This window comes from Chinchilla lanigera, unplaced genomic scaffold, assembly GCF_000276665.1.
Source record: "Chinchilla lanigera isolate Chin_1 unplaced genomic scaffold, ChiLan1.0 scaffold00001, whole genome shotgun sequence".
Lineage (NCBI taxonomy): Eukaryota > Metazoa > Chordata > Mammalia > Rodentia > Chinchillidae > Chinchilla > Chinchilla lanigera.
Window position 1 is genome coordinate 2991669 of NW_004955402.1, and position 16619 is coordinate 3008287.

Below are 16619 nucleotides of genomic sequence, written 5' to 3' on the forward strand. Positions count from 1 at the left end.
GGAACAAGCGGGTCTCCCTGGGCTCCAGCTCAGCCCCTCCATCTGCAGTTCGCTTACAGATGCTAAAGGCTTTCTGTAAGAAAAACTGAAGGCAACGCTTTTCATTGTGCACACCCAATGCGTGCCAGCGCAATTTAGTTTCGACACATGATCGTCCCCAAGCTATTCTGGGCAGGGAATTAAAATGCGAGACCCACAGTGGAGGCTGTAAATGTGCAGGGAGGAGAAAGATGACTACAGGGGAGAGCTATGAACAAGCGCGTCCTAACTCAGGAAAGTGGAATTTCAAAAATAAACGCAGGCGGCCAGGAGCTGCCTGCACTAAGCTGCTAAGTGTTAGGTTTCCTAAAAGTGAACTGGAGCAGTTGGGCTGGAGCACGCTGCTGCTCAGATGCCTCTGCAGTGCGGTAATAGAGCAACGGGTCCTGCAAAGATAGGGTTTCCCGGGCGGCCTCTGAGCCAGCAGCAGCGCCTACTGTACTCGCAGCTTGCGGCAGAACTTCTCACGCAAGTGGAAAATTGGTCAGATTTGCATTTCAAGTAACGCAGGACACAATAGTTCCTCAAGTGTCCCCTTACCCAGACGGGTCAAGGGGAAAAGGGTGGCTTTGTCAACAGGCTTTAAAAGGGCCTTTCATGTTGTAAAAGCAGCTGATTTAAGAAAGTTACTGGAAGGAGAACAGGTGACGTACGAGCTTCCCACTTAGCCATGTAAGTACAGCGACAGGTGACCTGCTGCGCTCATTAACCAGGAACTTCACGATTCGAAGAGGAATGTACCGTGACTCCATAAAACCTAACAACCCCTCGATCACGCAGATTGAGACAAGAGCCGTGGGTGAGACGGACGACGTGTGCATGTGACCTCACCGTACTCCCACGGCCGCTCATCACAGCACATGTCTCACGTGGTGCAGAAATTGTGCTGGGATTTAACGGCACCGGGCAGGTATGAAGCACGTGTTCGGGAAGTGGAAAACGGATTTAAGGTTCTTCGTGGCCATCTGCACTGGGCTATCAAGTCAAGGTTACGGGGCTTACTGAGCACTGCGAGTTTGTGGGTGCACTGTGAAGCATGTCCAGCTGGAGTTTTCGTTTACGTGAGGAATCTGCCGCTACAGGATCACCAAGCGAAGGAGCGACCCAGGGAGCGACAAGCAAGCCCCACGGGCTCCCCCATGTGTCCCTGCCCCACAGCCTGCAGCCAGCTTCCTGTTTCTCAGAGAAAGCCCGTAACCGTCTCACCCAGTTTCAGGGCTGGTCCCTATCATTTACAAAATCTTGAAAAATGTTGAGACTTCTGGGGGAAAGGCTGGGCTTAATTCTGAAAACTGCATGTCTGAAGCATCTGTTCACTGTTGATAAATTCTCTCCTGAAGCCAGCAGTGGGGTCACTGTAGAAATATCCAGCAGTCCACCACACGTGTGTGAAGAGCGGGAGGAAACAGGGGCCTCAGGCCCACGAGGCCCAGGCTGCCGACCTGCAGGACTCAAGCTCTGTCTGCGACTGTCCCTTCGGTACAGTCCTGACCATTCCCCTCTTCCCAAAGTTCAGTCCCAGAATAGGGCGACCGCTCATCCCCAGGTCAGACTCAGAAGCTGATGTCCCGATGTGTCTCACCCATCTGTCCTCATTCCCAGAAGCGGAAGGAAAGCCGTGAGACCTGCTTAACTTGCATCGAGGTGACTTTTAGAATGGACGAAACCTATGCACAACCAACAAGCCTCTGTGGCTTGTAGGCAGAGGGACCCTCACGGCCAGGATGGGGACACGGCAACCTTCCCGGGGTGGTGTACAGGAAGGGACCCAAGAGTCACGGCCAGGAAGGAAGGTCCCGGCCACCAGCCGCCTAGGTGACTGTGACGGTGGTCAACTGCGCACGGCTGTGAGTCACTGCGGACCAACCCATGCTGCTCATTCTCCAACTTCCACCCAACTGACCAGGCCACCAGAGAGGCCCACAGTCTGTACCCGGAGGCCACTGCTAGAGGGCCACTTTCCCACACTGAACCGGAAAGACGACTTTCCCCTGGCTAGGATTTGAGGAATTCTGAAATGAAGCCCTATCAGGTACTAGCAAGGGGAGTAACTGCAGGGGGACCACACCAGGGGGCCTTCTCCTGCTTCCTGAGGTGGCTCCCCGGCCCCAGGCGCCCGGTCTCTTTCTTCCTTCTCCTCCTCCCCGGTCTGCTGCACTGAAACTTCCCGCTGTCACAGAGCACGGCAGGAGCGCAGGGCACCAGCATCCCCCAGGGAGTTTATAACGCAGCATCGAGGTGGTTTTTCCTGATCTGTTCCTTACAGATGAATAATCTCCTGGAGGCCCAGTGACTTTGTGTGAAAGCCTGGAACAAACGCACAGTAAAAACGCAGCCGGGGGGAACCCATCAGTGTGTGTGTAAACCGCATTTGCGCATTGCTCAGGAAGGACGGCCCCTGCGCCAGCTGTTCTGAGTCTGCCGCAGTGCGCAGACTGAGGATCTGTGCAGAGGAGGACAGCGCCCCACGCCCGCTCCACGTCCCTCAGTGTGGGCTGGGCTGAGCACGACGAGCACCCAGCAGCCACCTGGCCCTCTGTGGGTCCTCCTGGTCACAGAGGTGTGGCGCCGGCTCCAGCTGACTTCCACCTCCCCTGGCCGGGCTTCCCTAACGGCCTTGATCCCATTGTCCTGGAGCAGTTGCTGTGACCCCACCTTCAGGGACCAATGCAGGTGTTCACCTGCTCTGTGGCAGGAAGTGCTGGATATGACCTGACATGACCTCGTCTTGAAGTTTCCCCTGCAAACTAAGAGTGATCCTCCTCCTTCCCACATGTCCACACACAAGCACGGAGCGATGGAAAGGTCTGTGCAGGGCCAGCACAGGCGCAGGTCTCTGAGCGAGGAATCCTAGGATCCATGGCATTTGTTTTCTTTGGGCGGTGCTGGAGATTGACCCCACAGCCTCTGCACTGAGCTACATCCCCTGCCATTTCTATTTTGAGATAGGGTCTCGCTAAGCTGCGCAGGCTGGGCTTAAACTCAAGATCCTACTGCTTCAGCCTCCCAGTGTGCTAGGATAACAGGCGTGCAGCACCACAAAGCCTTAGAAATTCTGTTACCTCTGCCTGCTCCCCCGAAGGCCCACGGGCAGCCCGTTCCTTCTCCCGAGGGCACACACGGCCGCTCTGGGTGGCTGTGGCCACGCTTACCTGCTCGACCCTCCACGCCAGCTCCTGCTGCTGCTGCTCCCACTCGCGCCGCTCGCGGTCCAGGCGCTCCAGCAGCTCCACCTTCTCCCGCCTCCAGCTCTTCTCGCTGTGCTGCATCTGCCAGCGCAGGTCCAGGACCAGGCCGTGGCTGTCCGCCAGCAGCTTCCGGTGCACCTCCCGCTCCCTGCTCAGTATGCTCCTGCTCTCGACGGGGGCGTCCGGCTCACCCAGGCTCCTCTCCGACTGCTTCTCCAGCTACCGAGAAGAAAGACTTAGGACCCCTCCCCAGCAAGCGTGGCACTGCAGCGTGAAGAGATCCGCACACGGCCCCCAGACACCTGGCTAGGCCACAGGAGAGACCAGTGTCATGTCTAAAGTCTGAATTAGGAACACTTGATACTTCGCAAGATAAAAATCCCATCAAAGAATGGGCATCTGAAATGAAGGGTCACTTTTCAAAAGACGACAAACAGATGGCCAATAAACACATGAAAAAAGCTCAACATCGCTGGCCACTCGTGAAATACAAATTAAAACAACAATGAGATTCCATCTGGCCCCAGGAGGAATCCTGATCATCAAGAAATCAAACAATAACAAGTGCTGGTGAAGCTGTAGTGGGGGTGGGGAAGGAGCCCTGCTACACTGTTGGTGCGAACAAAAACTACAGAAATCAGTGTGGAGATTCCTCAAAAAACTAAAACTAGAAATTCCATTTGACCCAGCTATGCCCTTGTCGGTATCTTCCCAAAAGAGTTAAAGATGTCATATTACAGTGATCCACGCACACCCATGTTTATAGCAGCACAATTAATAGTGGCTAAGTCTTGAAAGCAACCTGTATGTCTATTAAACAGATGCATGGATAAAGACAATGTATTTACACACCCTGGAATACTACTTTGCAGTACAGAGGGATAAACTTGAGTCATCTGTAGGAAAATGGACACACCCTGTGACCGTAATGCTCAGTGAAATGCATCAGACACGTAAACTCCAGGATTGCACGGGCTCTCTTATACGAGAAACCCAAAGTATAAATAAATTAAAGAGCAAAGCAAAAGACAGGTGACAGGAAACAGGAACACAGATCTTTGGCAAAAGGGAAGGGGACCAAGAGGTGGAGGGAGGGGAGGGGGAAGGGATGAACATGCTATGGTGCCCAGGCAATCATGACCTTGCGATCCTTGCCAGGCTTCTGCCCTGACCTCCATCCGCTCCCAGTCATGTGTTTAATAGACATACAGGTTTCAGCCTCCCCTGTGCTGGGATTTCAGGCATGCACCACCACAGCCAGCTGATCAGATACTTTTTAACTATTCTAAAACCAGTTGCTGGAAGTCTCAGGCCAGTGAGCACAACCCCAAAAGCTCCTCTCCCTGTATCAGAATGCTAGGATGTGCGTGGTTAAACTGGAAGTTCTCGCCTACAGGCGCTCAAGGGGGAAAGCAAGGCCAAGCCTCAGCTGTGAGGGGGTGAACTCCGCTGCCCCGGCCCTGCACAGAGCACTGAGCACCTTGGGAAGGAAGTAGCGGGAGGGCCCGGGGGCAGGGCTGGGGCCGGGCAGTGCTGGGGCGGGGACCGCTCAGGGAAGCCAGCGATGGGCCAGTGAAGGGCAGCAGCGGGACGCTTACTGGGCCGCTGGGGAAGGTGAGACCGCAAGGAGGAAAGGCACATCCAGGACAGTGGGGGCACGGGCGTCCACCGCCTCCCGGTTTACAGCAGCTGCCAGCAGCCTGTGTGGGCCGGAGCCCGCGCCCTCGGGCACCCCGCAGTGCCGTCTCCCTGGCTTCTGCCCTGGCCTCCATCCGCTCCCAGTCTTCCTCTCCCTTCCCCACCACGCTCGGCCCCCGCCTGCACATCTCTGTGTCAGCCGCTCCTGATGCCAACTGCTGCCAGCCTCCCAGGGACTCCGGTGCTTGACTTTAACACCTCCTCCCCTTCTCCACCCCGAGCTTGGCAAAGCACCTGACGTCCTGGGCGGCACCCGGGCCTGGGCCTCACTCCTCTGTTTCACTGTCCCCTTCCTCCACTAACTTCCTGAAGACGAGTACTTGGGGTCCCTCCTTGGACCTCGCCGTCCATGCGGCCCTGGAGATGCCTCGCGGTCCCTGAGTCCACGACACCCACACATTCTCAGGTGCAGCCATGCATTGCAGAGCCCCTCGGTGGCGGCTGCAGGCGTAACCACACTCTCGGAAGGCTGTCGCCGAGGGAGGACCCTGTGATGTGTGTGCGGCGATCCTGGTCAGTTTCTCAGTCCATGTCCCTGCTGTTTCTGACAGGTGGCTGTAAACGTCTTCCGCCAGCCTTCCGTCACAGGACCTGTTGTGACAGCTCAAACCCAGCTTCTTCTGTCACCCATCTTGGCTAAGGCAGTGGCACCCGGGCACGAGCTCCAAAGCCTGGGAGCCACGCTGGCTGCCGACCACTCTTGGCATCTGCTGCTTTCTCCCCGCTGCACCCTCCTCACCCACTCCTCTGCAGCCCGGGGCTCCTGTACTCTGCTGGCCGCCAGGGACGCCAGAGGCTCCTCCCCAGTGCACTGTCTGTGATTTCCGGGGGATGTGTCACCTGCAGCTGTGAGAGACTAAGTCGCACCGAGGGGCCGGGCTGCAGCGCAGAGGTCAAGGGCGAGGTTAGTGTGTACTGAGAAAGTGCATCTTTTCCTGTTCCCGTCAGGCAGCTCCCCGAGGGCTGTCCACAGCCCAGGCCTAGCCATTCGCTCACTTCTGACCGCTTCTACTCACCCCGACCTTGAAGCCAGAGTCATCACTTTAAAAAGCAAACCTAAGTCCTCCGTAAAGTCAGGCCTGCAGTATTAACTGCTTCAGCGCCCCGCCCCCGACCCGAGCTCCTCAGTGGGGCCACACGCCTCCTCTCACACGGCCCCTGGTGCCTGCTCTGCATGTGGCGATCACCACCTGCCTGTGACACCTTCTTCGGTCTCCCTGGGCCCCACTAAGCTGACACCCACAGGCTCCTTCCACACTGCTGCCACGACAGCCCTGTCCCCATCGCCTGCCTGCGAGAAAGGCCTTGCTGCTTGCTGGACTCTGAGCGCCCACAAGGTCTGATTTAGGTGCCAGTCAGAGGAATGACAGCTCAGGGAAATGGCACTGCATGACTCCACCCGAGAGAAAACATTACATTTTAGGAGAACTGAACTGGTTACACTGAAGTCGAAGAGGGTTGCGCTGGGACAGTGACAGATGGACTGGCCCGGGCCATGTTCACGGCTTCCCAGGCCGTCTGTAAGAAACCACTGTGCGACCTGGGCCAAGCCTCACCGCCTGGCCTCGGGGCTTGCAGTCCGAGCTCTGCCTCCTGGTGCGTGCGGACTCCCCTGAGCCCGCTCTGTAGCAAATGTGTGGGTGGAGGCCAGGGTCCCAACAAGGCTGAGGTGTTCGAAACTGGCTCTCACCAGAGTACGCCTCCCCTCTTCAGCATCTCGGGTCTCCGGAAATATTCAGCTCCCCCATCTCAGGCGCTCTGTACGCCCATCTTTAAACGGGGAGGCAGCTCAGCCGAGGGCAGCCTCACTCACTCTCCTGGTGCTGGCCCCACTTGCTGAGCCCTGAGACGGCATCTCAGTGAGGGTGCCTGGCAGGGAGCACGAGCCGCAGCCGGACTTGACCCCACCATCAGACGGGCTTGCCTGGAAGGGTGCCGCTGCTGGGCCCGGGGACGGTGCAGGACAGCGGGTGGGCCTGGGGCCAGCTGGCAGGGGTGGGGGATGTGCGGGCACTAGGAGCAACAGGCCCGTCTCCTCTTCTCTCCACGCTGTTTGAAAGACGTCTTTCTTTGCTATTTTCTTCTCTCAAGACCAAGGCATTCATACAAGCTTTACTGACTCTGGCAGAGCCCAGGAAAGCGGTGATCAAAGGCGCACAGACGGCCTCCCCGGGACCCAGGGGTGGGACGAGCCCCGAGCAGCAGATGCTGTGGAGGCTGCGGGTTACTCTTCAGGAATCCCAGGGAGAAACCTGGGAAAGGCTGGGGCACTGCTGGCGGGGGCCACACGCAGGAGGGTGCAGGACTCTCTTCCCTGCCCTGGTGCTAAGTGGCTCGAAATCTGAGACCAGCTCCTCCTCTGGCCCGTTTATCTCGGGTGGGAAGGAGGCTGAGAGCGAGGAAGGGTCCCAGGCAGGGACTGTGGGTCCTCCCAGAACTGGGAGGCATCTTCGGGCCGCATGCACCCACCGTCTTCAGAGAACCCCAGACACAGTCTGCTCGTCTTTCCCGACTACAATCACGTCAGCTCAGCACGGTGACGTCGTCACGCTGGCCCCCTCCAAACTTGCAGAGGGCAGATAGGCCAGTGACACCATGGTGCGTGCTGCTGGACAGGTGCACTAGGGACCTGGGAGAGTTGGGGGCCTTGGGGGCCTAGCAAGGCCGGCACTGTAAGGAGGGCCCTAGCTGCCACCCTCTTTCTCCTGGACAGGGGCCGTCTCCCCCCACCCCAATCTGAGCGGCAGCACAGCCTGGTCACCAGTACCTGCTCCAGGCGGCCCTTGAGCACGGCCCACTCCACATCCCAGGCCGCCTTGTCGCTGGCGTACTGCTGCTGTAGCCGCCGCCGGGCCAGCTCGTCCTCCCATAGCTCGGAGCGGAAGTCCTCCAGCAGGGCCTCAAGGGCGCTGAACAGCTGCTGGTTCTCCACCGCCTGTGGGGACAGTGGGTCAGGCTCGGGGTCCCTGTCGGAGCATCCTCCAGGTGGGAGAAGGGGCGACCCTGACAGTCGGGGTGGGGTCTGCTGCAGGGGATGGTAAAAGGACCCCTGCCACCCACAGGGGCTGGGGCTGGGGCTGGGGCGCTGCTGGACTGGGGGAGCTGGGCTGCCCTGGGCACTGGGCAGGAGTGCCCACAGGCAGAACTCAGGTCTGCGCCCTCGGGCTGCCGCAGAGGCACACATGCAGGAAGTGCCAATGGCCCGAGCAGGGCTGGCTGGCGCCCTGTGGGACGTCAAGTGTCTGGGTGTGGGGTGCCCTGAGAAAATGCACACACCCCCTCTGTGCACACCACTTGTGCCCGCAGCTGAAGGAGAAAGGATAGCGAAAGGCTGCACTCTCTTACACACGAGGTAGTTTCACCTGACCCACGGCCAGCAAGCAGGAGCTTGGCAGCACCTGGCCGGTGACCAACATATCCGGGGGGCAGCCGGACCTGACCTCCTGTCCTCAGGCCTCTGCACCGGCCTCCCTCCACCCCACACAGCTGCCTCCACCTGTGCCCTCGTTCCTGTCGCTGCTGCGGAGAGCGCCTCCCCGCCAGCGCTTGGACTCCAGCATCTGCACGATCCTCGGCTTGTGTTAAGCACACTGACACATCTGGTCACTGGTGGAGGGTTTTTTTTTAATGGCGGCTCCATTTATACCTCGCATAAAAGCCGTTTTATGTTTTCTGGGCTCTGCCTGGGCCTTCCACAGCAAGTCGTGAAACCTATGCTAGCGCGTGTCAGCACAGGTATTCCATCGCGGAGTTTGTGCGGGTGAATGAAGCCCGCGGCTGCATGACAGGGCTCCCTGGCGCATCTAACCCAGGAGCCCCAAGCACGCCCTTGGCCCAGCTCGGTTCTGAAGCCAACCGGTAACCCAGCAAGCACACGCCTAGCAGTCCAAGCATCCGTATGATTTTACATTTAAAAAAAGTTGAATTAGTAAAGGGAAACCCTTTCATATGAGCAGATGAATTAACTGAAACTCCAGAGTTGTCCCTGTAATTTAACTGAGTTACACCCTCAGATAGGTAGGCTTTTGGTGCAGAGAAAAGCCTAGTTATCAGCATTTATTGCCCTTTGGTTTTTCTCGCCTTGAACACCCATTTTTACTTAGGACAAATGGCATTCAGAGTGCAAATCAGTGACCATTTGAAAAATCAGCAGCTAGAGAACCTTCTCAAAGCCCTACGCGCTTTCCCACCACCTGAGTGTGAAGTAAGCGACAACCACCTTCGGGGGGACACGCTCCTCCCCAGGGGAAGCTGTGATAAATGCACAGCCGCTTTTCAAAGCTCTACACCAAGAGTTTCTAAAAATTATATGTGTAAAAAAAGCAAAAATAAAATTATATGACTGCAGCTGAGTGAGTATTGCAACAATCTTTTCAGAAACACATCTTTGCATAGACTCTGCTGAAAAATTATGTATTTACGATAGATTTATTTAGTATTTTCACTCCAATAAAAAACCACTATTTTTTCGAATCAAGAGAATTTTAAGCATAAAAGAACTGTAAGTTTGATCCAGTCGTTGGAGCAGTTACCTAATTTTCACTAAAGAAGAGGCAAAGAAGCGTGATACCTTCTCACCTGTAACCAGGACCTTTCTGGTAGCTCTTCCATCCCAGATCCACACGGTCCCTGCCAGGGCAGCTCTCCGCCTGATACCACACAATTGCTAGTCACACTGGGATTAGAACTTTACAGTCTAAAGGGCAGGCATGACGCTTCTGAACAGTTTTTATACCCACATATGAAAGAAATCCTTTCGCGATTGAAAATTTGGTTTCTCCGTAAGTGCAGCAAGTGCTTTTTGACTTTATTACACATCAGAGTCAATAAAATTAAAGCTTAATGTTTTCATGCATGTTTGGGTCAGCGGAATCAGTGCAACAGCCTGTGACCCCAGGGCAAGATTACTCATCACGGAAGGAGCTCCGGAACTGCTTGGGGGTGATGATGGCCAAAGAGATCGCGAGAGCACAGAGCACCGATGCTGCTGGTACTTGTTACCCTCGCGGGCAGGAACAGCAGGTGGTGTGGCGGAAAGCCAGTGCGGCTACGCCACAAATGCATGACAGCCAGAAAGGCCGTCCATGCGACATTTCCGGAGACCCTGATAGCCACGGGCAGGCACAGCTCTTCTAAACAATTTTTACACCTACATACAAAAAGCCCAGTCAACATAATCACTGATATCATTTCCTATGGGCCTCTACGACCCTGTGGTATTTATCACCCATTTGATGTCAAGGAAGTGAGGGCCTGCCCTGTGCCCTAGGTCTGTTTCCTCGGAAGCCAGACAAACCAGGCAGGGAACATTCCAATTCTGGCAGGATGTTGCGCCAAGGCCCTGCTCTCCCTTTCCCACTCCACTCCTCTCCCTGGGACCCTCTCCTTCTGTTCGCTTGGCCAGGGCTTCCAGCAAGCTGGACGAGGACTCTGCCACTGAGCTGCATGCCACCCAGAGTTTTCTTGCAACTGCCTTAGAGAAGCCACCTAACATCTGTGAGACTACTGTCCTCTCCCACGCCAGGGGAAACAAGAAAGTGGGCCCGAAAGCCACCAGACTCTCTCCTCCCCAGTGGTGCCCGTCGATGTGTGTCGGGTACAAAGATGACCCAACTCAAGAATCAAATGAAGACTCGGACCCACTTAGTCCTCTTTCTACCAAAAACCACGCCGGGTTCGAGGCCTGTGGAAGCTCTAGTGACCAGGGCGTGGTTATGCACCTGTGGGTGTGTTTTTAAGTATAGGTCAGTTTCAACTCAAAAGCTGCACTTTTCAGTCTCTTCAGAGATCAGCTCATTGGTTTTCTAGCACAGAAGCAGGATAAACCAGCTTCGGTACTTCCTTCTCCTCCATCGAAGGGCATTTCAGCTTGGGCAAGGCTTAAAATACCCCTAAAATGGAGACCAGGAGCCCGACTGTGAGATAATGTATCACTTTACGTGGCTTCGAGGTTGCTGCCAGCCAGCCAGGCACGCTGCCATACAAGTCTACACTAAACGCTGTCCACAGAAAGTGACTGGAGAGTGATGGTGTAGGTGCTATACCCGGAAACCTGAGAGACCACACCAGTGCTTTTTAAAGCCCCAGATTTCTGAGACAGGTGCATCAGGTGAAATCCTACCTCGGGGAACAGTAAACCACCATTGATCGACTGCGCGGCTGCCTCCGAGCCATTAACCTTGGAGACAGGTGTAATGGAGAGCTGGAGCAGACATACTGACCTGCTGCCCAGGAAGACCCACAGAACAGAGGCGAGGGCCTCTGCCTCCTACCTACTGATGTTATCCTGCACAGGCGGGGGCTCTGTGATGCTCGGGGACCTCCCCCGGCAGCCCTGTGCAGAGCTCCTATTTGATACACATGGGTGGGGGCCACGCACATCAGTAGAGGCCACTCCTATCAGCAAGGTTGAGACCTTCCCTGTGACACCAGCCAGAAATGATATATTCACATATCCAGCAACACTTTTATAAATAAGTCAGGTGTCATTTTTACCTTCATTGTTACATTCAGATTGAGCTAACATTCTTTTCTAAAACCACTGTCCCCCTATCCCCAGAAGAGAAGGCAAAGGATGGAAGGCCACCTGAGGGTATCTTTCCTGACAGGCGCTTTTGGGAACTAGGGATTCGTGTACCATGAGCCACCTGTGCTCTGGCGAGGGTGTGCCCGACTGACCCGTGGTCCTGGAAGCACTCTGCGCCTTCGGTCACCGCTGCTGTTACTGTCAGCATCCCGAGAATGAATACTGGCTCGGGAAGACTCACCGAGGCCCAGGTTTAGTAAGTGAACACTGAGTTATCGTTCAGAGGCTTAATTCAGGGTAGGTCCATTTGGGAAGAAACCATGGACTAGGGAGGGCTAGAGCTTTGTCACCCACTGTGAGGTGTGCCGTGACCTGCCAGCCACAGAAGGGATGACGGGGCAGACAGAGTCCCTCACCAGGTCTCCTTGGGTACGTGTGAACTTGTACCTGGCATGTGCGAGGTTCAGAGCAACAGGAATGACGGCAAACGGACCACAAGGACCGAATGCTCCGGGACTGTGGCCAGCTCCTCTTCCTGGGGAGCCGTCTCATCAGGGAGGCTGTGAAGCTTTGCAGCATGGAGAAGAGACAAGCCTCACACGGAGGGGCTGTCTAGCTCAAGACCGAGCTTCTTTATTCACAGGGTGGCGAGGCACTCAGGGGCGAGCGCTTGCCTACCATGCTATAGCCCTGGGTATGATCCCGACACATCACAAAAATAAGCTCGGTCTCATCTGGCAGAGATGTTCCTTCTACAAGTTTCTTTTCTCAGGCAAAACAGAAAAGGGCAGCTGGACAGCCACGAAGCTGGCCAATGCGTACTAGAGTGTCTGAAAGGCCAGGCTCCCAGGCCCATGGCTAGAGGAAGCTGGCAGCCAGGACAGCACCTGGCCAGGACCCCAAGTGCTACCCAGACCTGAGCCTGGACCAGGTGGGACTCTGCAGTGACAGCTGGGGAACATCATCCCTGTGGCTCTTGCTGTGGATTCTATGTTAGTTCTGCACACCCGCACTTAGTTGTTTTAACAGGAGCGTCACATCACCGCCCTGAATGAAAAAGGAACTTCTAATCATTAGTCCAACACCAAGACTCTGAGCCACTGGAACCATGGGGTCATGATTCCAGCACCACGGATCATCTGGGTTTGAACCCTGACTTCAGGAGTCGCTGAGAAGCCTCCATTGCACAGGCAGCTGTGGCAGTGCTGGCCCCAAATGCCTGGCACAGAGAATGACCTGGCCATGACCACACGACCGAGTACAGAGCAGGAAGCAGGGGAGACTGCTGGGCCCATCCGCCGAAGCGGTGGCTTCTCTGGAACGGTCCCGACAGCTGGGGACTGTGCGTCTCTTGGGAGCCTGATAAGGGATGCTGTCTACTGCTTTCCACTGTGAGAGGTGGAACACGCCACAACCCAGACCCAGGCTAAGGGCTGGGGGCTTGGCACCGATGCTCGGGAAAGCTGCCGGCCTGTTTCCCATGAGCGCGTCCCTTGCTGTCCTGGCTCTGCACAGCAGCCCTGAGACTCGAGCCGGCTCCTGCTCCTGGCTGCCTGGCCGGCACCTGCACCACAGACAGAGGCGGAGCTTCTCATGGAGCAGTCACTCCCAGGGCCCAGCTGCCCCTTACAGTAGAGCGCCTTAATCCCCCACGGCACGGCCTGGACAGGTGGACCTGCCTCTACCAGGACCTGCCTCTATCTGGACGCCTCTTCCGCCCACCCGGGCACCTCCACTGCACAAGGTCCGTACCAGACACCCTTCCTAACGATGTGGGCAGAGGTCGTTGGAAAGTGTCCTCTCTTCCCTGAGTCCCCAAGCTTGGGGGACATTCGGGGGTGGCCAGGTAGAAGCCAGTGGCTGTGAAGGAAAATCGGACCCCCCAGCTCGGGACAACGCTGCTTCTCCTCACCTAGATCTGGACCAAAGCCCCAGGCTTTAATACAAGGCTCTCCTGAACGCCTATAATCCCAGCATTTGGGAGGCTGAGGCAGGAGGATCGCTGCAAGTTCAAAGCCAGCCTGGGCTACACAGTGAGTTCAAGGCCAGCCTGAACTGCAGAGTGAATTCCCTTCTCACCCTGGCCCCCAAATTAAACCACGACAAAACAAAAAAGATTTAATACCCCAGGACCTCAATTCTCCAAGTCTACTGTAGTGTCTTTTTTGTATAAAAATGCGTTTTAAAAAGGACATTATCAGTAGTACCCTTTGGTTTATCAAGCTGGTCTATTCGTCTGGTGCTCAGCAACATAATAATGAGTTAGCTTTGAACTATTACCTCTCTGCATGTGTGCTTTAATGTTGCTTTCAGAGGGCCACCAAATACTCGTACTCGGGGCATCATGTTTCAAATGGCCTTAGAGAACCTGAAACCCTTGAAACACGCTGGGGACTTCAACAACGACATACTTGTTCTTCTTCCACATCCCGGCCAAGCTCTGCTTTGCGCTCTTTCTAGCTGTGGTCAGAGCACTGCGTTCAGGTTCCCTCTTCCTTGGAAGATGGTCAACCACTCAAGCCCACAGGAGACCCTAGAATCTCTTGGCCTTCGAGAGAGACGCACCGGTCCTGCAGGGATGCTCCCCACCCCCTGCCCTTATCCGGGAGCCGGGAGAACGACGGGCCACTGCCAGGGGAGCACCGGACGACGACGACGAGACTGCTAACGGAAGTCCAGCAACTGCGAGCAGCCACAGTGGCCGCGGTGAGGCGGGGGACGTTTCTGCCAGCGTGACACCAGCACTCGAGACAGAATGCCCAAGCTCAGCCCGGGAGGGGCAGCATGGGGAAGAGCACCCACCTGCCTGTGGAGCGGCCCCCCGTCTGCAGTCTGCAGCTGTGCTGCACGGTCGCCGGTCTGCACTGGGGTGAGCGGAGAAGCCTCTCCCGCTGGAAAGCCACAGCCTGGGTCGCTGTCACCGTGCTCTGGCCCATCCGCCTGGATTCCAAGCTCCCCAAGCCCAGGGAGGGTCTCTGGATGCTCGCCCTGAAGTCAGCACACATGACACAAAGCTCTGCCTGCGGTCTTTTGCTAGACAGCCCGACTTTCTCTTTAAAAAACAAGCTCTCACTATGTTGCCCACGCTGGCCTCCAACTCCTAAGCTCAAATGATCCTCCTGCCTCAGTCTCCTGAGAACCCGGGAGGGCAGGTTCCTGATTTTTACTGTCTGAAGACAGGTACCCATGTATGGATTGTTGAGTCCCTTCTTTCCCAGGCCTTCCCCCTAAGACGTCCATGTGGAAACTTCACGCACTGGCATCTCTTCCACCTGAACAGCACAGCTCAACTTACTAACAACACCAACGAGAAAGCGTACTGCTCACAACCAGTACTGCTTACGGCTGTCATTTTATGAATTAGAGAACAAATCCCAGAGTACTGACCAACAGGAACCCTTACAACTCGTTCTATTGCCTAACCGTAGTTTTTCCTGTTGTGGGTCTTGGGAAGGTGCTTGAATCAATTTTTAAAGACTTTCTGCAACCTGAGGAGAGACAACTGCCTTTCACAGGATGAAAACTGCACACACGCTGCTAAAGTGAAGAGCAGACCAAAGGTCTTTGGAGGCTCCGAGGAGACCAGCTGTGCTGGCTCAGTAGCCCCCGAGCCCGGGGAGCCCGAGTCACCCGAGTCACCCGAGTCACCCTCACTTTAGCAGTAAAACACGGTCAGAATGCAAGGCCCTGCTTCGCTGCCGTCACTGTCTGGGGACAGAGACAACGGGAAGAACATGCAGGGGTCTGGGGACTCAGCAGAGACCCCGGAGGTGCCTGGCACGTGAGGCCAGCCTCAGGGATGAAGTGGGCAGCAGGGTGAGGGCTCTGGAAGCAGCAAGGTTGGAAAGTCAGGAAAGGACCTTGGGGTGATGACACCGATGAGGTTAAGTCCATGGCAAAGTCGACGACAGCAAAACGGTTCCCTGACGGGCTGCAGACCAGGGTGCTCTCCAGCCAGGCCCGCGCAGCAGACACTGCATCCCAGGCCTTGCCCGAAATCCAGGAGAGGACAGCGGAGTGGGCGTGGCTTGCGCGGAGGTGGGCGTGGCCTCAAGATCCCAGAGGCAAATAGGGGAGCTCAGGCCGCCTTACCTCCACGCCGTCCTCCCCGCCGTTCCCAGACTGCTTCGCCTGCCGCCAGTGTTTCAGCAGCCATCGGAGCTTGACGTAGAACAGGAAGATGCTCTGCCTCAGCGCGCCCAGCTCCCGGTGCAGCAGGGTCCGCTCCTCGCCCCAGGTGCGCGCACGCAGCGTGCTCTGCAACGCCAGGCTCTGCACCTCCAGCTCCTTCCAGCGCAGTGCATACAGGTGCTCCTCTTCCAGCTTGAACGGAACAGAGAGGGTGACGAGTGGCCACACCACCTGCGCCCACGCCCAGCTGGGGCCCCATGTGGACTGGACCCAACCCACGCCATGCCGCGACCCGCGTGGGGAGGCTCCTGACCCAGAGGCATCACAGGCACTTTCCCCACCTGTCCTTGAGGCTGGTGCCATCCCTAACCCTTCAGGACACCTGCTTGCGGGGGACTCGAGGGCCGCAGTAGTAGGTTCCACCTCCCGTGCCCGGGGTCAGTGCACAGGTGTGTCCCACCGTGAGGAAGTGGGGATCCCTCCCTCTGCTCTCCTGAGCCCTGGCGTCCCCACATCCCCACCGAAGAGAACTAGAGCTGATGGGGAGGGAGGGGGGGAGGGAGGGGGGAAGGAGGAACGGAGGGAGACCTGCTCAGAGCTGGCGGGCAGTGCAAAGACTTCGTCCCCAGTGTGGGGTGACCCATTTCCACACTTAGGACTTAACACTCCTATCAGATCTGCGTCTCTCCTAGGGAGGTAACAGCTCTGCTGACAAAGTATCTCCCACCTCAGTGTCGAGTTCGTGCTTTTTGCTTTTCTTTGCAATGGGGATCTTGTTATATCATTCAAGGCGGCCACAAACTCCTGGACTCAAATGATCCTTCTGCCTCAGCCTCCCACAGAGCTGGGACTATAGGTGTGCACCACCACACCTGGCTAAGTTATTGTTGTTAAAACACTTCAGTAGCCTTTTTCATGTGTCAATGATTAAGCAAAAAGGCGCAAATTACATCTTATTTTTCACATAAGGTACAGGAATAAAATCTGCAGTAGCTAAGCTGATACACAAGATGGAAGGCTTCTGTTTCACACACCAA

The 16619-nt window shown here is 56.2% G+C and overlaps 1 protein-coding gene across 1 annotated transcript in view; it reads right to left on the bottom strand.

The window, feature by feature from the left end:
• Mtcl1 (microtubule crosslinking factor 1) overlaps positions 1-16619 on the bottom strand; it is a gene marked incomplete at its 5' end in the record, with an annotated part of 95745 nt that overhangs the window by 11130 nt on the left and 67996 nt on the right. Inside the window, 4 exon segments of the mRNA XM_005372609.2 lie at positions 3192-3446; positions 7693-7860; positions 14254-14439; positions 15544-15774. Of these exon segments, the coding sequence (XP_005372666.1) occupies positions 3192-3446; positions 7693-7860; positions 14254-14439; positions 15544-15774 (840 nt within the window).